Below are 22,049 nucleotides of genomic sequence, written 5' to 3'. Positions count from 1 at the left end.
GGTAACAAGAATGTGTATTTAACATACAAGGACCCCCACTAGGAAATCTATACACACACACAAAAAAAAATGTTTGAAACCAAAATTACATTAGTACATAAATACATTAGTGAATGTACATTCAAGGGTTATTTTTGGTAGATCCAGGGGTTGGGCGGGGACAGAATTTGGAGCAAGTTTTTACATTTTGATTTTTTTTTTTTTTAACTGCTTAGTCAATTTTTTGTCGGGCCCACCGGAGGTGTTGGGAGACTAAGGGATCCCCTGCGGCATCTGTCCGTCCATCGTCTGTCCGTTGTCTGTCCGTCCGTCCATCCATCATCTGTCCGTAACGCTACAAAATCTTGAATAATTCTCTACTGAGGACTTCATTTTCAATCAAAGTTGGAGGGAAGAGTGGTTATACAAAGGTACACATTTAACCAAACATTAAAGGGATCGTATAGTTTTGGTTGAGACCTAATTTCAGGTTTCTAACATTATTTGGTGAGATAATAAGAAACCTCTTATGAAATATGAAAGAGCATGTAATTCTATGGTGAATTCAATGTTTATTTTATGAAAATTGGTTTTGAAATGGCGGAGATATCCAAAAAAGAGCTATTCTTATAAAGTGTGGGACCCACACTTTATTACACTATTGCTTTGTTTTACTTTGTTTTTGGATGTTTCAGTCATTCCAAACCCAATTTTCATCAAATAAACTTCGAATTCCTCTTAAAATGGTATGCTCTGTACTATATCATAAGTGTTTTCTTGGTATCTCGCAAAAAGTTAAAAGCCCAATTCTCATCTCCACCAATACTGTACCATCCCTTTTTAAGGTCACCTCAAGGTCAAAGGTCACAGGCAGGGGTCAATGAACTTTAGGGCCCAATGTTAAGTTTTTATGCTGCGTTTTGATTATGGCTCAAAGCTTTTGATCCATATGTCTGTTTGTGACCAAACTTGGATGGTAGATGTCCCTTGGGGAGTTCAAGGTCACCACACGGTCAAAGCTCATAGACAGGGGTCAACAAACTTTTAGGGTCCAAGTTTTTATGGCGCGTTTCGATTATGACTCATAACTCTTGATTCCTATGTCTGTTTGTGACCAGACTTGGATGGAAGAGGTTCCTTGGGGAGTTGAAGTTCATCACAAGGTCAAAGGTTTCAGACAGGATTCAACAAACTTTTAGGGCCCAATGTTAAGTGTTTACAGTGGGTTTCGATTATGGCTCGTAACTTTTGATCCCTATGTCTGTTTGTGATCAAACTTTGATGGTAGATGTCCCTTGGGGAGTTAAAGGTTATCACAAGGTCAAAGGTCACAGGGGTAAACAAACTTTTAGGGCCCAATATTAAGTTTTTACAGTGGGTTTCGATTATGGCTCATAACTTTTGATCCCTATGTCTGTTTGTGACCAAACTTGGAATGGTAGAGGTCCCTTGGGGAGTTGAAGTTCATCGCAAGGTCAAAGGTCATAGGCGCGGTCAATGAACATCCGGGTGTTAGAAAAACATTAATTTCTTCTACGCGAATGGGCAAGACACATTTTGGCACTTACCTTGTTTTTAATACAGTGTCCTTAATGGCAGGTATTTTACCAGTGTAGTGGAATAAATGGACACCATACCTCCTGGATCGAGGCCCTAAAAACTTTCAATACTCGCGTGAGCACGAGACCTCTGGATCTCTTCTTTCATTTCACTCAACATTTACCCAGGGTATGCACATTATTATATTTTTTTTTTATTCTTTTTTGTAGAGGGCAGTGCAAGTAGATTGTGACCAAACTTGGCAGGCACTAGTAAGCATTACAGGGCCCTGTTTTATGAAGAGTTATAATCAATCATATAGTTGATTTCTATGCTAGGTCTATGGCAGCCTGTGATAAGGAAATTTATAATCGATTATATCTTTGATAAAACGGGGCCCAGGCATATAAACAGTACTGCATCTAAATCATTTTAGGCATTATAGATGGACATAAATATTGATGTTAGCCAAAACATGTCCCTATTTAGTATGTTGTACTCTCAAACATGCAGTGAAAATAACCTGTAACATATTTGATGTGTCAGATGTTGCACAGAAATGGAGATGCTGCTAAGGCTGTTTTCAGTTATCAGATGATTGGTGCCCCTGCATTGCTCATCAACCATTAGTTATGCAAATGCAGACAGGGCTCGTACGCGTCAGGGAATTTCTGGAAAGTCAGGGAATTTAAAAATACTTTTTCCAGACGCAATAAGTCAAGGAAAGTCAGGGAATCCATCTGTTTCTTCTGGAAAGTCAGGGAAAATCATTTTTTCAAGATATTTGTTAAAATGGTATTTGATTTCTCTTATCAACAAAGGAAAAATAGTTTGTCAAATTTGTGGTTTCTCGTATTGAGACCGTTTTTGTAAAACTCCACGCATATATTGTGTCTATACTGCGTCCTTCATGTGCATGTGCATGAGTACTTGTGTGTATGACTATCAACTTTCAGTGGTGTAAGGTGCCGGGGTGCCTTTGTGTGCACATACATGTATGTGTGACATGAGCGCTGCTGGTGATGTGATTGGCATTGTAAATTGCGTTGCATGATCGAAGCGTACGGTACGGCGCGCGGTATGATAAGTATGAACGTTCCAGTGCAGTACCAAAGTCCAAAGCTAAGGCGCTATATCATCTTCGAACTGTTGAGTCGCCACCCTACGACCTTGAAATCAATGTGCCGATTAAAATAAATTTCCTCTTACCACAAATACCAATTGACATTGAAATATAAACATATTTCTTCCGATAACCACAACTCGGGTCACACAATAGTGTGCAAGTTTGTGTACAACTACGTCAGTAGTTACGTACCAGGTCGGCGACTCAACAGAGCGCAATTGTTGAGTCGCCATAAATGTCGGATGTTTGATTGTATAGGAACCCTATACTTTTGGAAATGAAAAACAGTAAGATTCAGCTCCGTATGGTGCTAAAATTAATATCAGATATTTTGATTTTGCATTCAGAAATTGAATAAGGATAACATTCGGCTCTGGAAGATGCTGAAATAAATATCAAATGTTTGCTTTGATGTTCGGGAATGAATAATAATAGTATTCAACTCCGTAAGATTATTAGATTTATAAATGTCGGATGTTTGCTGATACTTTTGGAAATGAGTAACGATAAGATTCTGCTCCATTCGGTGCTAAAATTAATGTCAGATATTTGATTTTGCATTCGGAAATGAATAAAGATAACATTCGGCTCCAAAACATGCTGAAATAAATGTTGAATGTTTGCTTTGACGTTCGGAAATGAATGGTAATAATATTCAACTCCGTACAATAATTGAATAAATGTCGGATGTTTGCTTATACTTTTGGAAATGAATAATGGTAAGATTCAGCTCCGTTCGGTGCTGAAATTAATGTCAGATATATGATTTTGCGTTCGGAAATGAATAAGGATAACATTCGGCTCCGGGAGATGCTGAAATAAATGTCGAATGTTTGTTTTGACGTTTGGAAATGAATAAAAATAATATTCAACTCCGTATGATTATTAAGTTAATGTCGGATGTTTGCTTTTACGTTCGAAAGTAAATAGCAATAACATTCAGCTCCGGAAGATGCTGAAATAAATGTCGAATGTTTGCTTTGGCGTTCGGAAAAGAATAATAATAATATTCAACTCCGTACGATTATTAATAAATGTCGGATGTTTGTTTATACTTTTGGAAATGAATAACGGTAAGATTCAGCTCCGTTCAGTGCTAAAATTAATGTCAGATATATGATTTTGCATTTGGAAATGAATAAGGATAACATTCGGCTCCGGGAGATGCTGAAATAAATGTTGAATGTTTGCTTTGACGTTTGGAAATGAATAAAAATAATATTCAACTCCGTATGATTATTAAGTTAATGTCGGATGTTTGCTTTTACGTTTGAAAGTAAATAGCAATAACATTCAGCTCCGGAAGATGCTGAAATAAATGACGAATGTTTGCTTTGGCGTTAGGAAAAGAATAATAATAATATTCAACTCCGTACGATTATTAATAAATGTCGGATGTTTGCTTATACTTTTGGAAATGAATAACGGTAAGATTCAGCTCTGTTTAGTGCTAAAATTAATGTCAGATATATGATTTTGCGTTCGGAAATGAATAAGGATAACATTCGGCTCCGGGAGATGCTGAAATAAATGTTGAATGTTTGCTTTGACGTTCGGAAATGAATAATAATGATATTCAACTCCGTATGATTATCAAATAAATGTCGGATGTTTGCTTTGACTGAAACTGCCCATAAGTCATTCTTTTCTTGCTTATCTCTCATAAAATAACATTCTGGTACACAACAATATTGCTGATAAGTGGTGCACATGTTTAATTTAAAGAAATTTGGAAATAAATTGCCATGTTGATCAAACACCAAGCCACCAACACAGAAAAGCATATATGGGACTTAATAAAAGGAGAATATCTGCGGAGTGGCGTACTCTAAATTTAAGGCCATGTTTTAACTTCAGTTCTACAAATATTCAAAACATTCATGGAACAATTCAAATATAAGATTCTTTCAGGTGGGAAACAAACTGATAGGAACTCTTTCAAAAGATTTTTCAACATTGTGGATACTCCAGATTACCTTTAAGCAATTGCCATAATTTGTACTTTACTCAATTTGTTGTAAGTACTAGAAACCAGCCTCTTTATTGCTTTAATATTTTCATACTGGTTTAGTTTAGGGGAAGCTTCCGTAGGCATTTGTGCAAAGTGAGTGAATAAAATTTGGATTAACCCATCAAGAGATGTGATTTTTTCAGAGTTCAGGTTAATTTCTTGTATGCCGACCTCTCAGGTGGCACTATGCTAATATTTGTGACGTCACAACATGACAACTACATCTATTGGAATTGTACACAAATTTCACGAAATTTTCACTTTTTATGGAAATTCATCTTCACTCTACATTTATACTTGAGGATATTAGGGCTTAGATGATTGTGCATACATTTATTATTGAACTTGATCACCTGGATTATTGATATCCAAGAAAAAAACTAAAATTGTGAAATTCTATGTACAAATTCAAAGGAGAGTTGTCCTCTTGTGATATCACATATTCTGGCATAGTTCCGTCCAAAGAGGGCAACATACACAATTTTGCATAATTCTTGTTAACAGGTTATCAAAATTTGCTCAACATTTTACTGTTGGGTTTCTAAAATTGTTTTCTATTCACCTAATCCACATTGTTGTTGGGGGAAAATTCCCCTTTAATGAGCCTTTTCAGAACAAAGCATAAGTGTGTATAACCGAGTATACACACTTGTTTTGTGTTTTGCTTCCTAGTATTATGATGATGTATTTTTACACACTTAAGAATAAGATGTGTACATCGTGTAAAATGGTCATGGAAATTTACATTTTCTGCTCTGGAAAGTCATGGAAAGTCAGGGAATTTTGAAAATGTGGAAGTGTATGAACCCTGTGCAGAGCTTGTAAGTCTTTCTGATTCTGCAGGAGGCTTCATGACAGCTTAGATATCTTGTGTCCTTACAAGAGAATATAAAAATTGCTCTTTTGAGTCTCCCTGACATTGATGGATGAATGTTGGCAGCCTTGCAAATGTATTCAACTTGTGTTTGTGGTCCACATTAGGAGCCCTATAGCAGTGCTTCAATTGTCCCCAAGGGGACTGTCTGGAAAATTAACCATTATTTCCTTCATTTCCTCCAAAAGGAGCGTCCGTCATGCATCATGCTTAAACTTTTTAGATTTTCATCTTCTTCTTGAAAACCCTTTGATGGATTTTCACCAAACTTGGCAGGTAGCATCCATAGGGGGTTAGGATCTCAATTTGTTCAAATAGGCACCATGCCCCCCCCCCCCCCCCCCCCGATAACTTTGGTGATAACACCCTTACTTGTTCCATTTTTATACACTAAAGAGCTTGATATTTTTCTGTTCTGGTTTTGTGCACTCTACCAGCCACATCTATGAATAGATTTTGTTCAAATTTTGTACACATGTTTTTCATTGTCAAATATCAAACCCTATACTTTTTTGGTGATGCTGCAACTAGTGTTCTGCCTTTTACAGGGTCAAATATCGCCACCATGTTATATTTCTTGTGTACGTCCTCCCATTCACATTTCTTGATCAATTTTCTTCAGCGCTGTAGAGTATATTTACATAGTCGCTGCACTGCACAAATTTGTCTAATTTAACTCATATGGATATGCATCATGGTGAAAGTTAGACTCCCTGTTTTGGTGATACTGCATCTTTTGGTGATAGCATCCTCACTTGTTTTGTCCACAACTGCACTGTAGGCCCCACAGTGGACACCCATTATAAAGAAATCCTCAAGACTGGCAGTTTTCTGTCATTATAACCGAACAAATAATAAAAATCATAGTGCGTATAATGTTTATGATTTTTTTAGGGTCTGCTTGTGTATGTTCTGCAAGCCACATTTCTCGAAGGATTTTGTTCATATTTATCATGAATTATGAATCATTTGTACAGATGTAGGCCTATATCATTAGTCAAATCAGGGGATACACAGTTTTTGTTGTTTAGCAATGTGCATTTTTGTACATGTGTGTGTGTATTGAAAGTAAATTGTTAATTACAGTATGTTTTGTGATGAGATTGTAAAGCGCATAGGGGACATTCATTTGTTTTATGCACTATGAAAATTTAATTATTATTTCTAGTCAGGGTGTGATTATGGAACATTTCATTATAGATCATGAAATTTTAGTGACATGTTAGTGTTGGTCCTTGGAGGTATGCATCAGTGTAAATGTATTTTTTTATTAATTCCTTGATTACCATCAGAGTTTGTGCCTGATGTTAACTTTTTTTATATGTTTTTATTGCATATTTCTGTTATGTAATTATGTGTATCACTCTTTGGAACAATGGGATATTGTGAATAAAAAAGTAGCATTTGCATTTGGCATGTACAGAGTAATGATGAAGCTTGTGTGAATGGTGTACCATTTGTAGGGAATTTACTCAATTCTTGCTTAACGTGCAATTCCACACCATTGTCATGTTAGTTTTAGTGAGCAAAGTCAAGTCAGACAAGCATATGACGGAAGTTTCTTCAAACTCAGACAGAATGTTATAGAATTCTACACTTTCACATATTTTAGTGAAAACAGGTACTTAGTAGCAAACATACATGCAAATTAGATGAGGTTGAAGCTCTCATCCCTTTACAAGTTTCCCACTTACGCAAGCAAATCTGCACTAGATTTCCTTATACGACATGAAATCATAAAGAACTAGAAATATCACTATGACGACTGGTATGCCTCGGCCATAATGCATGGTTCTAATAGGTCTATAGTACAATGTCTTGACAATGTGTTCACATAACTGGCAAAATACTGAAATGACAGGTTTGTCACAAATGTGTTGAATGTTCGCTTTCCTTGAACTAGATTTGCTATAATGTCTAAGAGTGCAGGTACATGTATTTGGGGATTTGAGGATTTTTACTTGACTTTGACCCTTTTATAAGTTTATACATGGAGTAATTTTCAAGGTATGAAGAAAAAGTGTAATTTCAGTATTACAAAATTTTAGCATTTTAGCCTGGCCTTTGACCCTTGACGTTTGACCCAGTGACCTTAAAATTCCCAAGAGAATTACTGTCAGGTAGAACATGCATAAATATGTACTAAGTTTCATGATACCTTGATTCATTTTCAAGAAATGGAGGAAAAAGTGAAATATAGCGCTTTCACTTGAGCTTTGATCTCTTGCCAATTTCACTAAAAAACTAGATTAATTGCCCCATCTTATGTCATCCATGGACCAAGTTTGGTGAAATTCCCTTAATCCAGTCTTGAGTTATCATGTAAACGGATACAATTTCAGGGTTTGACCTTGACCTTTGACCTCTGGCCGATTTCACCCAAAATTTGCACTTTTGCACTTTGCACTTGGCGCACATCAAGTTGGAATCTCCCGTTTGCAAGGGGTTGAGGCGGGAGAATCTCCAGATCAGAAGGTGCTTGGGGTTGGAGTCTCTGATGAAGTAATTTCCTATTACACTTAATGCTTGGACCAAGTTTGGTAAAATTCCACTCAATATTACTCCAGACCAGTTATCGTGTAAACAAATGGGGACGGACAGACAGACGGACAACCCAAAAACATTATGCCTCCATCATCCTTCGGGCGGAGGCATAAAAATTATCCAAAGCATATTTTTTTTTTTTTTTTGGGGGGGGGGAGGGGCAGGGTTTAGTTACAATAACTTAACAAAGATGAGGGGTATTTTGCAAACTAATTGGAAGGTAGTAAAAGTTGATGTCACCACCTCAACTACTGGGTATACATTATACAGAGAATGTACATGTATTAGATTACAACAAATTTCACCACTGTCAAAACAATTTCATACCTTTCCCATTTTGTGTCATATTTTGCTGAATCTTCTACCATTCTGGTTTTTACTCTCTTATTATGCCTCTGCCCAAAGGGTGCCAGAGGCATTATGCTTTCGGTTGTCCATCCATATGTCTACGTACATCCCTACGTCCGTCCCCATGTCTACGTACATCCCTACATCCGTCCCCATTTGTTCACGTAACATGAGTAATATTTAGTGGAAATTTACCAAACTTGGTTCAAGTATAAAGTGTGTTGGAGCGATTACTTGATTAGATTTTGGATGAAATCAGCCAGAGTTTAAAGGTCAAGGTCAAATCATGAAATTGTATCCATTTACGCGATAACTCAAGACTGGATTAAGGGAATTTCACCAAACTTTGTCCAAGTATAAAGTGTGGTGGGGCAATTACTTGATTAGATTTTGAGTGAACTCAGCCAGAGTTCAAAGTCAAGGTCAAATCATGAAATTGTATCCGTTTACACGATAACTCAAGACTGGATTAAGGGAATTTTACCAAACTTGGTCCAAGGATGACGTATGATGGGGCAATTAATTAAGTCGTTTTTGAGTGAAAGCAGCAAGAGATCAAAGGTCAAAAGGTCAAGGTCAAATGCTCAAAATTTCACTATTTTCCCCATATCTTTGCAATGCCTGAAGGTATTTTCTTAAAACTTGGAGTATACATGTACTGACAAATAAAGATTCTCCAGAGAGAGGTTCAGGTCAAAAGGTCAAGTGAAAATTCTTTTTATTTTTCTCCACAGCTTGCAAATGGTTCAGGGTATCTTCATGGTACTTGGTACATATGCATGTACAGACTGGCAAGAATTAGCCAGGAAATATAGGGCATGGCCGGCGCAGCCGTGGGGGCTGTGGGGGCTTGGGCCCCCACAATCTTTGTGCACCATACAAAGGAATACATAAGGTGTCATCACTTTGGGCCCCCACACTTTTTTTAACCCAGAAGTACGTAAGTGGCACTAAAATAGAAATAGATAGGGATCTTGAAGTATGGCGGCGGTAAGGTTATGTTTTATTCTCTGAAGACCTTTTTTTTTTTTTGCTTGTCAGCTGAAGAAACTCAGAAACTTGGAAGTGGACGGGCAGAGATGAGCTGAGGACCTTTTTCTTTTTTCTTTTTTTTTTTTTTTTTGCTTGTCAGCTGAAGAAACTCGGAAGTGGACGGGTAGAGATGAGCTGAGGTCCTTTTTTTTTTTTTTTTTTGTCCCCGCCGAACGAGTTCGAGCAGGGGACTATGAAACGGGCTCCGTACGTGTGTGTGTCCGTCCGTGTGTGCGTCCGTGTGTGATCAAAATCTTCAATTTGCTAGTTCTCTGTCATTTATGAGCCAATTTTGATTCTGTTTGCTTTATATGATAGCACTACATGGGAGCTTTGAAACTTCTACACAGAATTTCAGTCGTGACCTTTGACCTTGACCTTTGACCTGTATTGTACATTTTGCTACAAAATGCTACTCCTTCGCCATTTCTAACCCGATTTCGATTCCGTTTGCTTTATGTGATGGCACTAGGTGAGGGCTTCAACACTTCTACACAGAATTTTGACCTTTGACTTCTTTGACCTTTGACCTTGATTTTTTGACCTGTATTGTACACTTTGCTACAAAATGCTACTCCTTCGCCATTTCTTACCCGATTTCAATTCTGTTTGATTTATGTGATGGCACTAGGTGAGGGCTTCAAAACTTCTACACAGAATTTTGACCTTTCACCTTTGACCTTAATTTTTGACCTACATTTTGTTGTACATTTTGCTACAAAATGCTACTCCTTCGCCATTTCTAACCCGATTTCGATTCCGTTTGCTTTATGGGATGGCACTAGGTGAGCGCTTCAAAACTTCTACACAGAATTTTGACCTTTGACTTCTTTGACCTTTGACCTTGATTTTTGACCTATATTGTACATTTTGCTACAAAATGCTACTTCCGGCGGGGACATATATTACGCACCGCTTTTCCTTGTTTTTTGCTTGTCAACTGAAGAGACCCGGAAGTGGACGGGGAGAAGAGAAACCCGAAAGTGGGCCCCTACACTTTTTAAAACACTGCGCCGGCCCTGTAAGGGTCATGGGTCAAAGGTCAGGGGTGAAAGATCAAGGTCATCTTCTCAAAATGTTACTATTTCCCTCATATTTATGCAATGCTTGCAGGATTTTTATGCCTCCGCCACGAAGTGGTGCCAGAGGCATTATGTTTCCGGATTGCCCGTCCTTCCGTCCGTCCGTCCATAATGAATTTGTGGACAGCGTAACTAAAAAACCTTTTGCGATATCCTCATGTAACTTGGCATGTATGTGTATTAGGGGGTGAAGTTGTGCCTATCAACTTTTTGGTGCACATGTTCAAGGTCAAAGGTCAAGGTCAAATGTTCAAAATTTCACTATTTCCCCCATATCTACATGTATGCAATACCTGAAGATATTTTCTTGAAACTTAGTGTATATATGTATTACCCAATTAAGATTCTCTGGTGAAAGTTTGGGGTCATGAGGTCAGAGGTCAAGTAGAAATGTTAAAATTTCACTTTTTTCTCCTTATCTTGGAAATGGTTCAAGGTATCTTCATTGAACGTAGTACAAATGTATATACGCATGTACTGACTGGCAGTAATTATCTAGGGAATTTAGGGTTCATGGGGTCAAAGGTCATGGGTCAAAGGTCAAGGGTAACACTTAAAAATTTTACTATTTTCCTCATATTCATACAATGCCTGGAGGATTATTTTCTTTTTAAACATGGTGTATGCATGTTTAACCCAATAGAGATTCTCTGGGAAGTTTTTTTTTTTTTTTTTTTTGCCAAAAAGGTCAAAGATCAAGTGAAAGTGCTGAACTTCACTTCTTCCTCTATATCTCAGAAGTGGCTCAAGTTATCTTGAAACTTAGTACATATTTATGCATGTGAGCTCTGCCTGACAATGATTCTCTTATGAATAAGGCCAGATGAAAAAGGTAACAATGTATTATTTAATACAGAAATTGCACTTTTTCTCCATACCTTGAAAATTACTCAATGCATAAACTTATGAAAGGGTCAAAGCCAAGTAAAAGTCCTAAAATCCCCAAGTACATGGCGATTGCTCTCTCATTCATCCAATTAAGCATAGGTCAAGGAAGGTGAACATTCAACTCATTTGTGATAAACATGTCATTTTAATATTTTGCCAATTTTATGAAAATGTTATCACACATTGTCCACATGTACTATATACCTATTAGGAGAATCATGCATTTTGGCGGAGGCATACCAGTCGCCATAGCGACATTTCTAGTTCTTGTACATGTATTACCTAATGGAGATTCTCTGGGAAATTTCCTGCCAAACGGTCAAAGGTCAAAGGGTCAAAGCCCAAGTAAAAGTGCTATATTTCACTTTTTCCTCCATATCTTGAACTATGAAAGTGACTCAAGGTATCATAAAACTTAGTACATATTTATGCATGTTCTTCATGACGGTGATTCTCTTGGGAATTTTTGAGCCATTCGGTCAAAAGTCAAGGGTCAAAGGCCAGGTTAAAATGCTAAAAAAGTATTAATACTGAAATTACACTTTTTCTTCAGTGTTGAAAATTACTCAATTCATAAACTTATAAAAGGGTCAAAAGTCAAGTAAAAATCTTCAAATCCCCAAATACATGTACCTGCACTCTTAGACAATGCGTATAGCAAATCTAGTTCAAGAAAAGTGAGCATTCAACACATTTGTGACAAACCTGTCATTTCAATATTTTGCCAGTTATGTGAAACTGTCATCACACATTGTCGAGACATTGTACTGCAGACCTATAAGGAGAACCATGCATTTTGGCAGAGGCATACCAGTCATCATAGCGACATTTCTAGTAGTTTTGAATATTATAGGTATACAAGATGTCAAATTGAACTTTATATATAGGTTTTTTCAATCAATTTCATACTTTTTTATTGCAATTCATGAATGTGCATTAAAATTCACACAGCTCACGCATGCGAATGTATTCAGGCATTCAAATTTAGAATCCAAGCGATCAATTTCATATATGGGAGTTCTATTTTGTTTTCGTAAAATCACATTCATGCTTGGGCTTTCAATTTCCAAATGCGAGCATTGCATTTCCTACTTGGGCATTCAAATTCACGCGATAGTCATGTGATAGTCCTGATGAGCTTGTTGTCAAGCGATCAAGTTCCTACTTCATGCAATCAGTTCAACAAGTAAAATGGAGTACGAAAGGGCGTACACAACCAGTGAAGGTGTTGGAAGTTAGGCCTCGTGACATGTTGTATGTGACAAGATGTTATTATCGTCATGTAACAGGATTGCGCACCAAACACACTCTCATCATACTATACAGCCATATTCCAACTTCCCAAGCTGTGACTCCACTCGATTTGCTAATAACGGTCGTTGACAATTGAATATTACGTTCAATTGTTAAAGGTAGGGGATACCTTTTACAGACCTCCCAAAATGCAGCAAAACATTGAATATGAACCTCAGGGGGCTTGTTTAGGCCACTGCTGAGAAATTTGGAAGTCAACAGTTATCTACAATTTGAATAATGCACAAAACTCAACTACTCAGTAGTTCTGTGTGTCAGCCACACTTAAGCCTTTTTGTTGCAGTCTTCTGTATTTTTTATCTATAAACACAAATCTAAAAGTATAAGAGCTGATGTAATAACATATAGAGTGTGTGGCAAGAATGTATATAGAAATGTTTGTAAGTTTTGATGAACTTTCTTCACAAAATATACGTGACGGACACACATGCAGTGCATGGGTCTGCAAAGGTAGCCTGGTAATGTACTGGAATTTACGGTGAGCCCCGAAAAAAATTCAATTCAAAATCTAACGGTCAATAAAAATGTACTAAATGTTACCTTCCACTTTCAATACTTTATGCGGGTTTCTAAAATGATACTCTCTTCAACATACCACTGTATTTATACAACTCTTCATTTGAGGCATGCAAATGGGATTCCCTACCTTTAATATACTGTATGTCCAAAAAAAAAAATACAACAGGACCCTCCGCAATGATAACTTTAAATAGAGTGAATCAATCCAAATACCATTTCAGGGTACGAAACTATAACTCATTGCCCACATCTTACAGAAAACCCCATTTGATTTGCTTCAGTGGTCAAAGAGAAATGAGGAATTTTGTAGAGCATGTCAGGAATCTCTTCCCTCCAAGTTCTGTCAGTCTATTGTGCTCACACACAAGAGCATCCAAGTGCTAAACTTGGAAGAATCAGACTCATGACATGCTTTACAACAATCCACATTTCTCTGTGACCGCTTAACCAAATTGAATGGGGTTTTCTGCAAATAGAGCTAAGATGTTATATTCTAAGACTCTGAAGTAGCATTTAGACAGTTTAATCATACTGTGTGTTGTCAATGCGAAAATCTGATTGTAATTTTTTTGGGGGACATACTGTACATGTTTTATTGTCGTGTACATTATGTATCACATGCAGGTGATAATTATGGGGTGTTGGCAACAGAATTATTGATTAACCAGTGAGTTGATCAAACAACTATATGCAAACATAACAGCATCAGTTGTATTTTGCTCAAACTAAGGTTTTAAACTTGCGGGGACATAATAGTTATATTACGAGATGTAAAGGAGCGGCAATTACAAATAGGTGTGTTATAGAGTTTGATGTGCAGTATTCACATCTTCTGTTGATATTAAGTTAACAGCGCCACCTTGTGGTATAATGTGGCCAGCAGTGTAATAAAGACACGTATTCCCCTCGAATGCCGATGTTGGACAAACGTAATTACCCCTGGCGAATATGCAACGCGAGAGGGCCCACTCGCGCCAATTTCAAAAATAGCACGCACTGCGCGTGATGCATAGGCAGCATGCATAACGTGCAGCGTAACACACGTTGCATATGAGTAGCGCGCAGCGGCACTGTAAGAACTAGCAGACGACGTCGATCAGTCTCACCGATGACTCACTTTTTTATGTCACTGGGAATCCCAGAGTGGTTTCCAAACTCTTCTTTCAAATGAAATTACTTCCAAAATACATGCACTACCTACATAAGAAATCATCACATTCAAATCAACTTACATTTTTGGCAAGCGGCATTCAAAATTGGTCCCTGCCGGCGGCCACTCGATCTTATGTCCGGCGTTATACGAAAACAAGCAGTCATACGATACAAAATCACTATTTTTTACCTCTTTGTGTTGTCATTTTGTGCTGCTTTGTGGTATTTTTTTATGTGTTGATCCATACTTCTTTGGAATTGTGAATGTTTTTGTGGTAAGTTTCATGTACTTCTGTTCATCTTAGAATTTTTTGTGAACAGCTATCTATCGTTTTGTGTAGCCCTCTCTTTGTTGTCAGTGTGAGCAGTTTGTGAGAATTTGTTGAGTTCTTTAACGTGGAGGGCATGGCTTATCACAAGCAGTGCCTTTCTTCACTGTGTAGATTCTGTGGGGAGAGGGTAATCAAAGGAAGAGAGGGCCATGCCTACAAAGTAGCAAATTATGCAAACAAAATTCAGTCTAAACTGCAAATTGACATAGAGAAAGACTTATCTGACATTCACTCTGAATTCTTTTGCACAAAATGCTACTGCCAGTTAATGACAGAAAACAAATACAAAGCATGGGCTCCAAAGAATGATTGGCGTGACCATAAACGCAACGCAAATGTTGAATGCACTACTTGTACACTTTTCCAGACCTCAATGAAGCCTGGCAGGCCCCAAAAGAGGAAGTCTTGTTGTGGTCGCCCTTCTACAAAGAAAGCAGTAGATCAAACGTCACATTTTCATTCATTGTATGATTTGTCACTGCCACAGGAAAAGTGCAAAGTTAAAGTGGATGGCTCATTTCAGTTAGATGTTTCAAACGATTTTCTTAAGTGTAACCTGTGTGACTGTGTTGTTACGTCTCCTGTTGAAACACCGTGCCATCATCTCTTCTGTGTTGACTATTTGTCACTTATGTTCTCCAAAGTGTCTGTCAATTGTCCTGTCTGTAACATCAATGTTCACTATGCACAAACATGCAAACCAGCCACATACATTGTCACAATACTGGACAACCTACATCTTCAATGCACATGCACAATGTCACACATCAATTCACCATGCCAAAGCATCTCATCACACATGCCATCAACATGATCACACATATCACAAATTGCCGGACTCATCACAAGCCGTAAGCCACAGACAAAGGCAAGAGATTGCCACAGCGTATCTGCAAGAGCAACTAAAGAAGTCAAAAGATGGCATCTCTGCTACCTTTGGTGTACCTGGTCGTGGAAAGGTGTTTAAAGCAATATTTCTCATATTGATTTACATACAATTGTATTACCATGTATAGAGGTCTAGAGTTCATAATCATACATGACATTCCTCTGTTCTAATAGGCCTAATAATATCAAAATCTACTAGACACCTAGTTTACTACAAAAATCTGGGAGTTGGTCATTATTGTCTGACATCATCCTTTTACATGCATGACTAGAAGTATTTCCAGAGTACTACATGTATTTTCAATCTGGCACATTAAAGTCACCGTGGAAGCGTATTAATACTTATGGGTAATGTGATACAATGTCTTGTTCAAGGGACTTTGTGTACACTGTAGCACCAATGATCAGGCCTGATATCCTCTCCCCCTCCAGAGCTGAATGATTGGATACCGGTATGTGCATTTCAAATAAATTTACTAACTATGTTTTAATAGGAAAGTTCCACTATCAGCATGAGAAATGTGGTAATTTCATATGATTCAAAGAAGAAAAACATATCCCCATATACACTATGTGTGAGTGGGGGTATAATAAAATTGTTAATAAAATGAAAATAGGCCTACAGCCCTACTCCCTTTACATTCTTATGTGATGCTCATTGCCTAAGCAAAAGGTATTATTTGCAATTACCGTAATTCTTATACATCCATACAATATTTTCTGAAACAACTGTAACCAGGTTGTCTTTCTGTCATACTTGGGGAATGCTGTAAAAGTGGAATTTTTTGGTGTTGAAATTTTTTTGTGCAACAAGAAACAAGCACGAAAATAAAAGCACATAAATATATATATTTGCTTGCCATATGTTCCAGTAGTTCTTGATTCCACACCATTTAAGACATGTGACACTTGTCTTACCCGGCCTTGAGCAAAATTAGTGGCGCAAAAATATCCACTTTTACAGTATAACATTTCAGTGGTCGAAAATATGATTGCATTAGCATCCATGAACATTATCATACCACCTAAATCATATCCTAAACAGCCAATCAAAACCACGAAAATCCTGGCAGCATTAGTATCCAGCCAGCAATGTTCACAGAATACAATCCGCAGACGAACCCAATACATAAACCAGCTTCGAAGAGATCTTTCAAAAGATGAGGGGGTGGACATTCAACAGCGAGATGAGTTACAACAAGCTGGCCTGCAGCACATCATCGGCACGGGAATAATGATCCCAACTGCAGACATTCTGGAACTGAAATCCTTCTTCAACTTGAGTTGGCGAACTCTCAGGAGACTAAAAAGGTAAAACAATATAAAACATGACATCTTCACAAAAAATATTACTTTTTGAACTGTAATTTATAAACAATTTTTTTTCCCCGATACAATGCTGAATAAACTATAGTCAACGTGGCTTAAGTCAATCTCTCGTAAGTCAAACACTTGCCAAGGTCGAAGGTCTTTTCAAGTCCATTTTTCTCTATATTCTATTGATTTTAATCACTTATAAGTTGACTTTTCTCTTAGGTCAAGCTACAATGTGTTTCCGCAGTCCAAATACATGTAACTTGAAGTTAGGCAAGACTGACTGCATGTTACAAAAAAGTATAACAGAACACTTGCAAATTTTATTGGTTGTATGACATTTAACAAAAGAATAAATGACAGTATATGTAGTTTAAGGAGTAAAAGATTGTTGTAATTTGTAATTTACCAACAGATGGCTCAAAGCAAGAAATGTCTCCACTGGAGGAGAAGGGGGTGTAAGAGCCCTGGAAAATAGAGTGATAAGTGGCAACCTTCATGGGGACATACTGCCTCTTCAGGGAACGTGTGACATCACCAAATCATCGCTGATACAGGAAGCCCCACTGATCCAAGTTTCCAATCTCCAAACTCTTGCATTTGACTTGCTGGAACAGTATGATGAGTGAGTGTTTAAATGAACCATAATCATTTCATGAACATTATGATTCACTTTGTAATGTTAGGTAGTGATGGCTCATATATCATTTACAAGAAAAGAAAAAGTAATTCATTCATAACAATCCACATTTGGTAGCTTGCTCAGGGGTTCCTCAAAATCTCACTCTCGGGGAGAATTTCAGTGAAGAAATCAATAGGTAAATACAGCAAGGCAGTGTTCCTCTAAATAGCTTCTATTTGAAAGAAGGAATTGAAATGAAAATTGGGCAAAAATTATAAATGATTGCTCTATTTCCATAACTACCACATTCACCTTATGTCTCGATGTACAGTCTTGATGAATTGACCTGGCACATGGGGAGCATTCCAAATGATGAGGTGTGGCTGAAGCTAGGGGGTGATAAGGGAAGAGGAACTTTCAAAATGATGATCCAGCTAGCCAACCTCGAGAGACCCAACAGCCTGTCCAACACATGCGTCGTTCTCCTCTACCCTGGAACAGACACATCATACAACCTGGATGTTGCACTCAAGTCCTTTGCAACACAAGTTGAAGAGTTGGCGAGGTCAACGTGGAGGTACATAGATGAAGAACTTTTCTACAAAATAAGACATATAAAGAAATGCCTTACATTTCAAGAGACGTGATGTAATGTTGTTTGTTTTTTTTCATTATTCAACATCTGAGAACTTCAATTTAAAAATAAATTATCTCTTACTTTTGAACTCTGACATGGATTTGGCAGTCACCCTGCAAAGTATTTGGTGAATATGCAATATCAATGTAATGGATCTCTTGGAAATAATATCAATTCCTTTCATCTTTTTTTTTTCTCTTTATATTTCAGAGGGAAGAAGATGAAGCTGTTCACCTTTGGAGATTACGAATTCTTGACAAGGATGTATGGACTGACGGGTCCCAGTGGTAAGACATACATGTACAAATTTCTAGGTCATTTTAGAAAAGGGAATGAATGATACTGAATGTACATTTCCAATACTTCTCCACTTAACTGATCTGTGATTACAATGATTCACATCTGTCACATCAATAATCATGTAACATTAAAAAAAAAAATGTCATTGCATGATAGGTGGATAAGCAGCATTGATTTAACCCTAAAGTGAAAGATACCCAAAATATGTTTCAATTTGAGATAAGTAATTCATTGACCCTTGATTTCTGAACTCATCCAGGACGACATTACTGCTTGTTCTGCAACGTCACCAAGCAGGAAATGGCAACTCCACCCATGCAAAGAGCAGCCACTCATCCCCGCACACTCCAAAGTAGTCCCGAAGGAAGCAAACAATGTTGTTCGCCAGCCATTTTTCGAGATTCCAATTGACCATGTAAGCATTTTTTCAGTTTTAGTTACCTACATGATGGTTAATCAAAATAAGTCCAAAATGAAAGAAAGAAAAACAAGGAATTTCAATAAAATAATTACAATTCCAAAGCGCAAGATATTACAGCATGAATATTAGTCACATTCGTCATCAGTAGCCAGGATGTGACAAAATTAACTTACCATTCATCAGGAAAACAGACCTGTTTCTGAATCTCACATGCAAAACATGTTTGACCCTGGCCAGACAGATCTTTATACTTGCCTTAAATCACCATCCTGTCTGTTTTAGGTTTGCCCCCCTGGCCTGCACATCTCCCTAGGGATCCACCTTAAGCATTTCGTCTCCCTATCCAAGGCATGCCACCTGCTCGATCTGAAGATAGCGCAGCAGCTTGCCAAAACGAAAGGTGAATTGGAAGCTGCGCATCAGTCTTTCAACAAGCAGGTGGAAAGGTTGGTGCTTCAGAGTAAGGCTGACGAACTGGAGGAGGATGTAAAAGAACTGATCGAACAACACACCATGGTTGGGTTGCTGTATCCGGAAAATGAGCCACCAAGAGTGATGCTTGGCATGGCCACTGAGAAGAGGAAGGAGAAAATCCAAGTGGTTAGTCTCAATGTCTAATTTAGCCAATTACACAATTATTTCTTTTTAAAAAAGTTGATGTGAAATCATTTTATCATTCATTTCTTTTTTTTTTAATGGTTTAATGACTAATAATTGCACACACATGTTTACCATTCTTTGTAGTAACTCACATATGCTTTTGTGTCCACAGGAAAAAGAAATGTCCAAGCTGCCAGAGCTGCCTGCAGGCACTGGCCCAGTTTCGCAGCAACTGGAGCACGTTCTGCAAGCCATGAAGGTTTGCAGGCAAGCGTACTATGGAGGGACATTTGTTGGGAATCACGTTCACACCAGTCTCCAAGTGAGTGTTGAGTAAAACTAAATATGGTGAAAATTTCGAATAAACGCTCTTCTATCAGTAAACGTGATACATGCATTTATTACTATAAAAGTTAACACATTCAGAGGCCTCTTTACAGAAAAGTAATTTACTGCACAGTCAAAAAAAAATAAATTTCATTATTCAGGCTTAAAAAATGAAATCAAAGATGCACTACTAAATTTACATTACATATACTGTACATGTATTTTGTTTCTTCAATAGCCGCATCACGTTGATGCCATGACTGATTGTCTAGAGGAAGTCATCAATTCGACATGTCCAGAGGATGAGCAACTGAAGGCAGAGGCAGGAGTGATAGTTGGCAGTTATAACCAGCTTTTCCACTTATTTGGCGCCTGCCACAGGGGCATCAATAGCGGCACATTCCTTGATGATGCAGCCATTGCAAAGCTGGGTAAGATTATGAGGAAAAATTTGAATCAAACAAATAAATGCATGCCCCCCCAAAAAAAAAAAACAACAACAACAACAACAACAACAACAGCAATCAAACAAAAACAAAAACTGATCAATTTCATTAGATACAATACATCGCGAATGACATAAGCTGTAAAAAAAAGAATGAAAATATATCATTACATGGTGATTCAATTCAAGATTCAAGAACAGAAATTATTTCAAACTTCTCAGTAGTGATGAAATTCAGAGGTAAAACTAGAAAAATATGAAGGGGAGAAAAAAATTACTCTTGATACAAGTTTCATTTATTACTTCCTATATGTGTCCAGATGAGAACATTCGAGACTACATGGCTTACTTTCGGCAGCATTTTCCGACTGAGACAGTGACCCCTAAACAACACATACTTGAAGACCACACGATTCCTTGGATGAAACAATGGAAGGCATCATTTGGAATGATGGGCGAGCAAGGGGGCGAGTCGGTCCATTGCCAGGTAAATGGAATCATGAGAGATATCCGGGGTTACAACGACAATTTGAAGCTCTACCTCCAGTCTGTACATGCACAATGGATAAAGAGCAGTCCCCCTGTTTACCACCAACGAACACAGGAACTGCAATCAAAGAGAAAATAAATGGTCATGAAAGTTATGAGCACATGACTACACTACAGAACTATGTATTCAAGCATATTCATGATTACTTTTGAGCAGTGACTTGCATGCTGTGCAGAATGTGTCAAAAGAAGTGTGGTTTAGATGGGCAAGCAAGTGGCAAATAGGTCCATCGCCATGTAAACAGAATCATGAGAGATCTCCAGGGCTACAACGATGTGAAGCTTAAACTCCAGTTTGTACATGCGCAGTTGGTCAAGAGTAGTCCTTGTTTACCACCAACGAACACAGGAACTGCAATTGAAAAGAAGATAAATGGTCATGAATTTGATATTTGAGCACAGGATTACACATGTGTACACTACAGAACACTGCATTCAAACAAAATGCTACTTTTGAGCAGTGACTTGTATGCTGTGCAGAATACGTGTATGTCAACAAGAAACAGAAGTGTGGTTTAGAGGGGCGAGCATGTGGCAAGTAGGTCAATTGCCACATGAACAGAATCAATTTTTTTTTTTTCAGGAAGGTGAATCATTATAAAACTTCCATTGTCAGGAAGAAAATAAAGGAAAAGAATGCATTTCAAGGGATACACTTTCATGAAAATTTTGAAATAACAATACAATGTATTCAGGTTTACGTCTGCATGCATGCATGTAAATGTGGTGATAATACTGATATGAATTCTTCTGCCCTACACTAACACTAACAGTCTCGCAGAATATCTACAAATATATATGGGTGAAGAGCAATGGCCCCAACAACATATCGAGAACTTAGGAGCAGTCTGTTCTGTGTGTTATGTGTTTACAACAAACAGGTCTTTACCTGAAGATGTACATCATTACAAATTATTTATTACCTGTATCTCTTTTTTTACTTTTGGACTTGATATGTTCACATTAAAAATCTGCCACGCATTGTCTTCCACTGGCAGTGCATGGTGGTGCTCAAAAATTATGGTGGACTGAAACTTGAAGACGTCTTCGTACCAGTCTAGTTCCAGTAAGTATTAGGTCGTAGATCCAGTTCTACTTCGATCACACTCACTCACTGGTAGGCGTACTGGTCACAGCACAGTTAAATTTACCTAATTTCTAGGGCCTACAGCGATGACAGCTTGATTTTATGTTTGATTTTTCTTT

The 22,049-nt window shown here is 37.7% G+C and overlaps 1 protein-coding gene across 1 annotated transcript; it reads left to right on the top strand.

Moving 5' to 3' along the window:
• Nucleotides 1-16,616: 16,616 nt before the first annotated feature.
• LOC140243136 (uncharacterized) lies at nt 16,617-21,655 on the top strand. Its single transcript, XM_072322867.1, is given in 10 exon segments — nt 16,617-16,939; nt 17,358-17,567; nt 17,896-18,141; nt 18,412-18,488; nt 18,761-18,848; nt 18,850-18,916; nt 19,205-19,522; nt 19,695-19,844; nt 20,088-20,280; nt 20,615-21,655. Coding segments are annotated over 10 exon segments (1,980 nt in total). The 3' UTR covers nt 20,923-21,655.
• Nucleotides 21,656-22,049: the final 394 nt, after the last annotated feature.

The sequence above is a fragment of the Diadema setosum genome, chromosome 2 (genome assembly GCF_964275005.1).
Source record: "Diadema setosum chromosome 2, eeDiaSeto1, whole genome shotgun sequence".
NCBI classification, from domain to species: Eukaryota; Metazoa; Echinodermata; class Echinoidea; order Diadematoida; family Diadematidae; genus Diadema; species Diadema setosum.
This window is presented reverse-complemented; position numbering and strand designations above follow the sequence as displayed.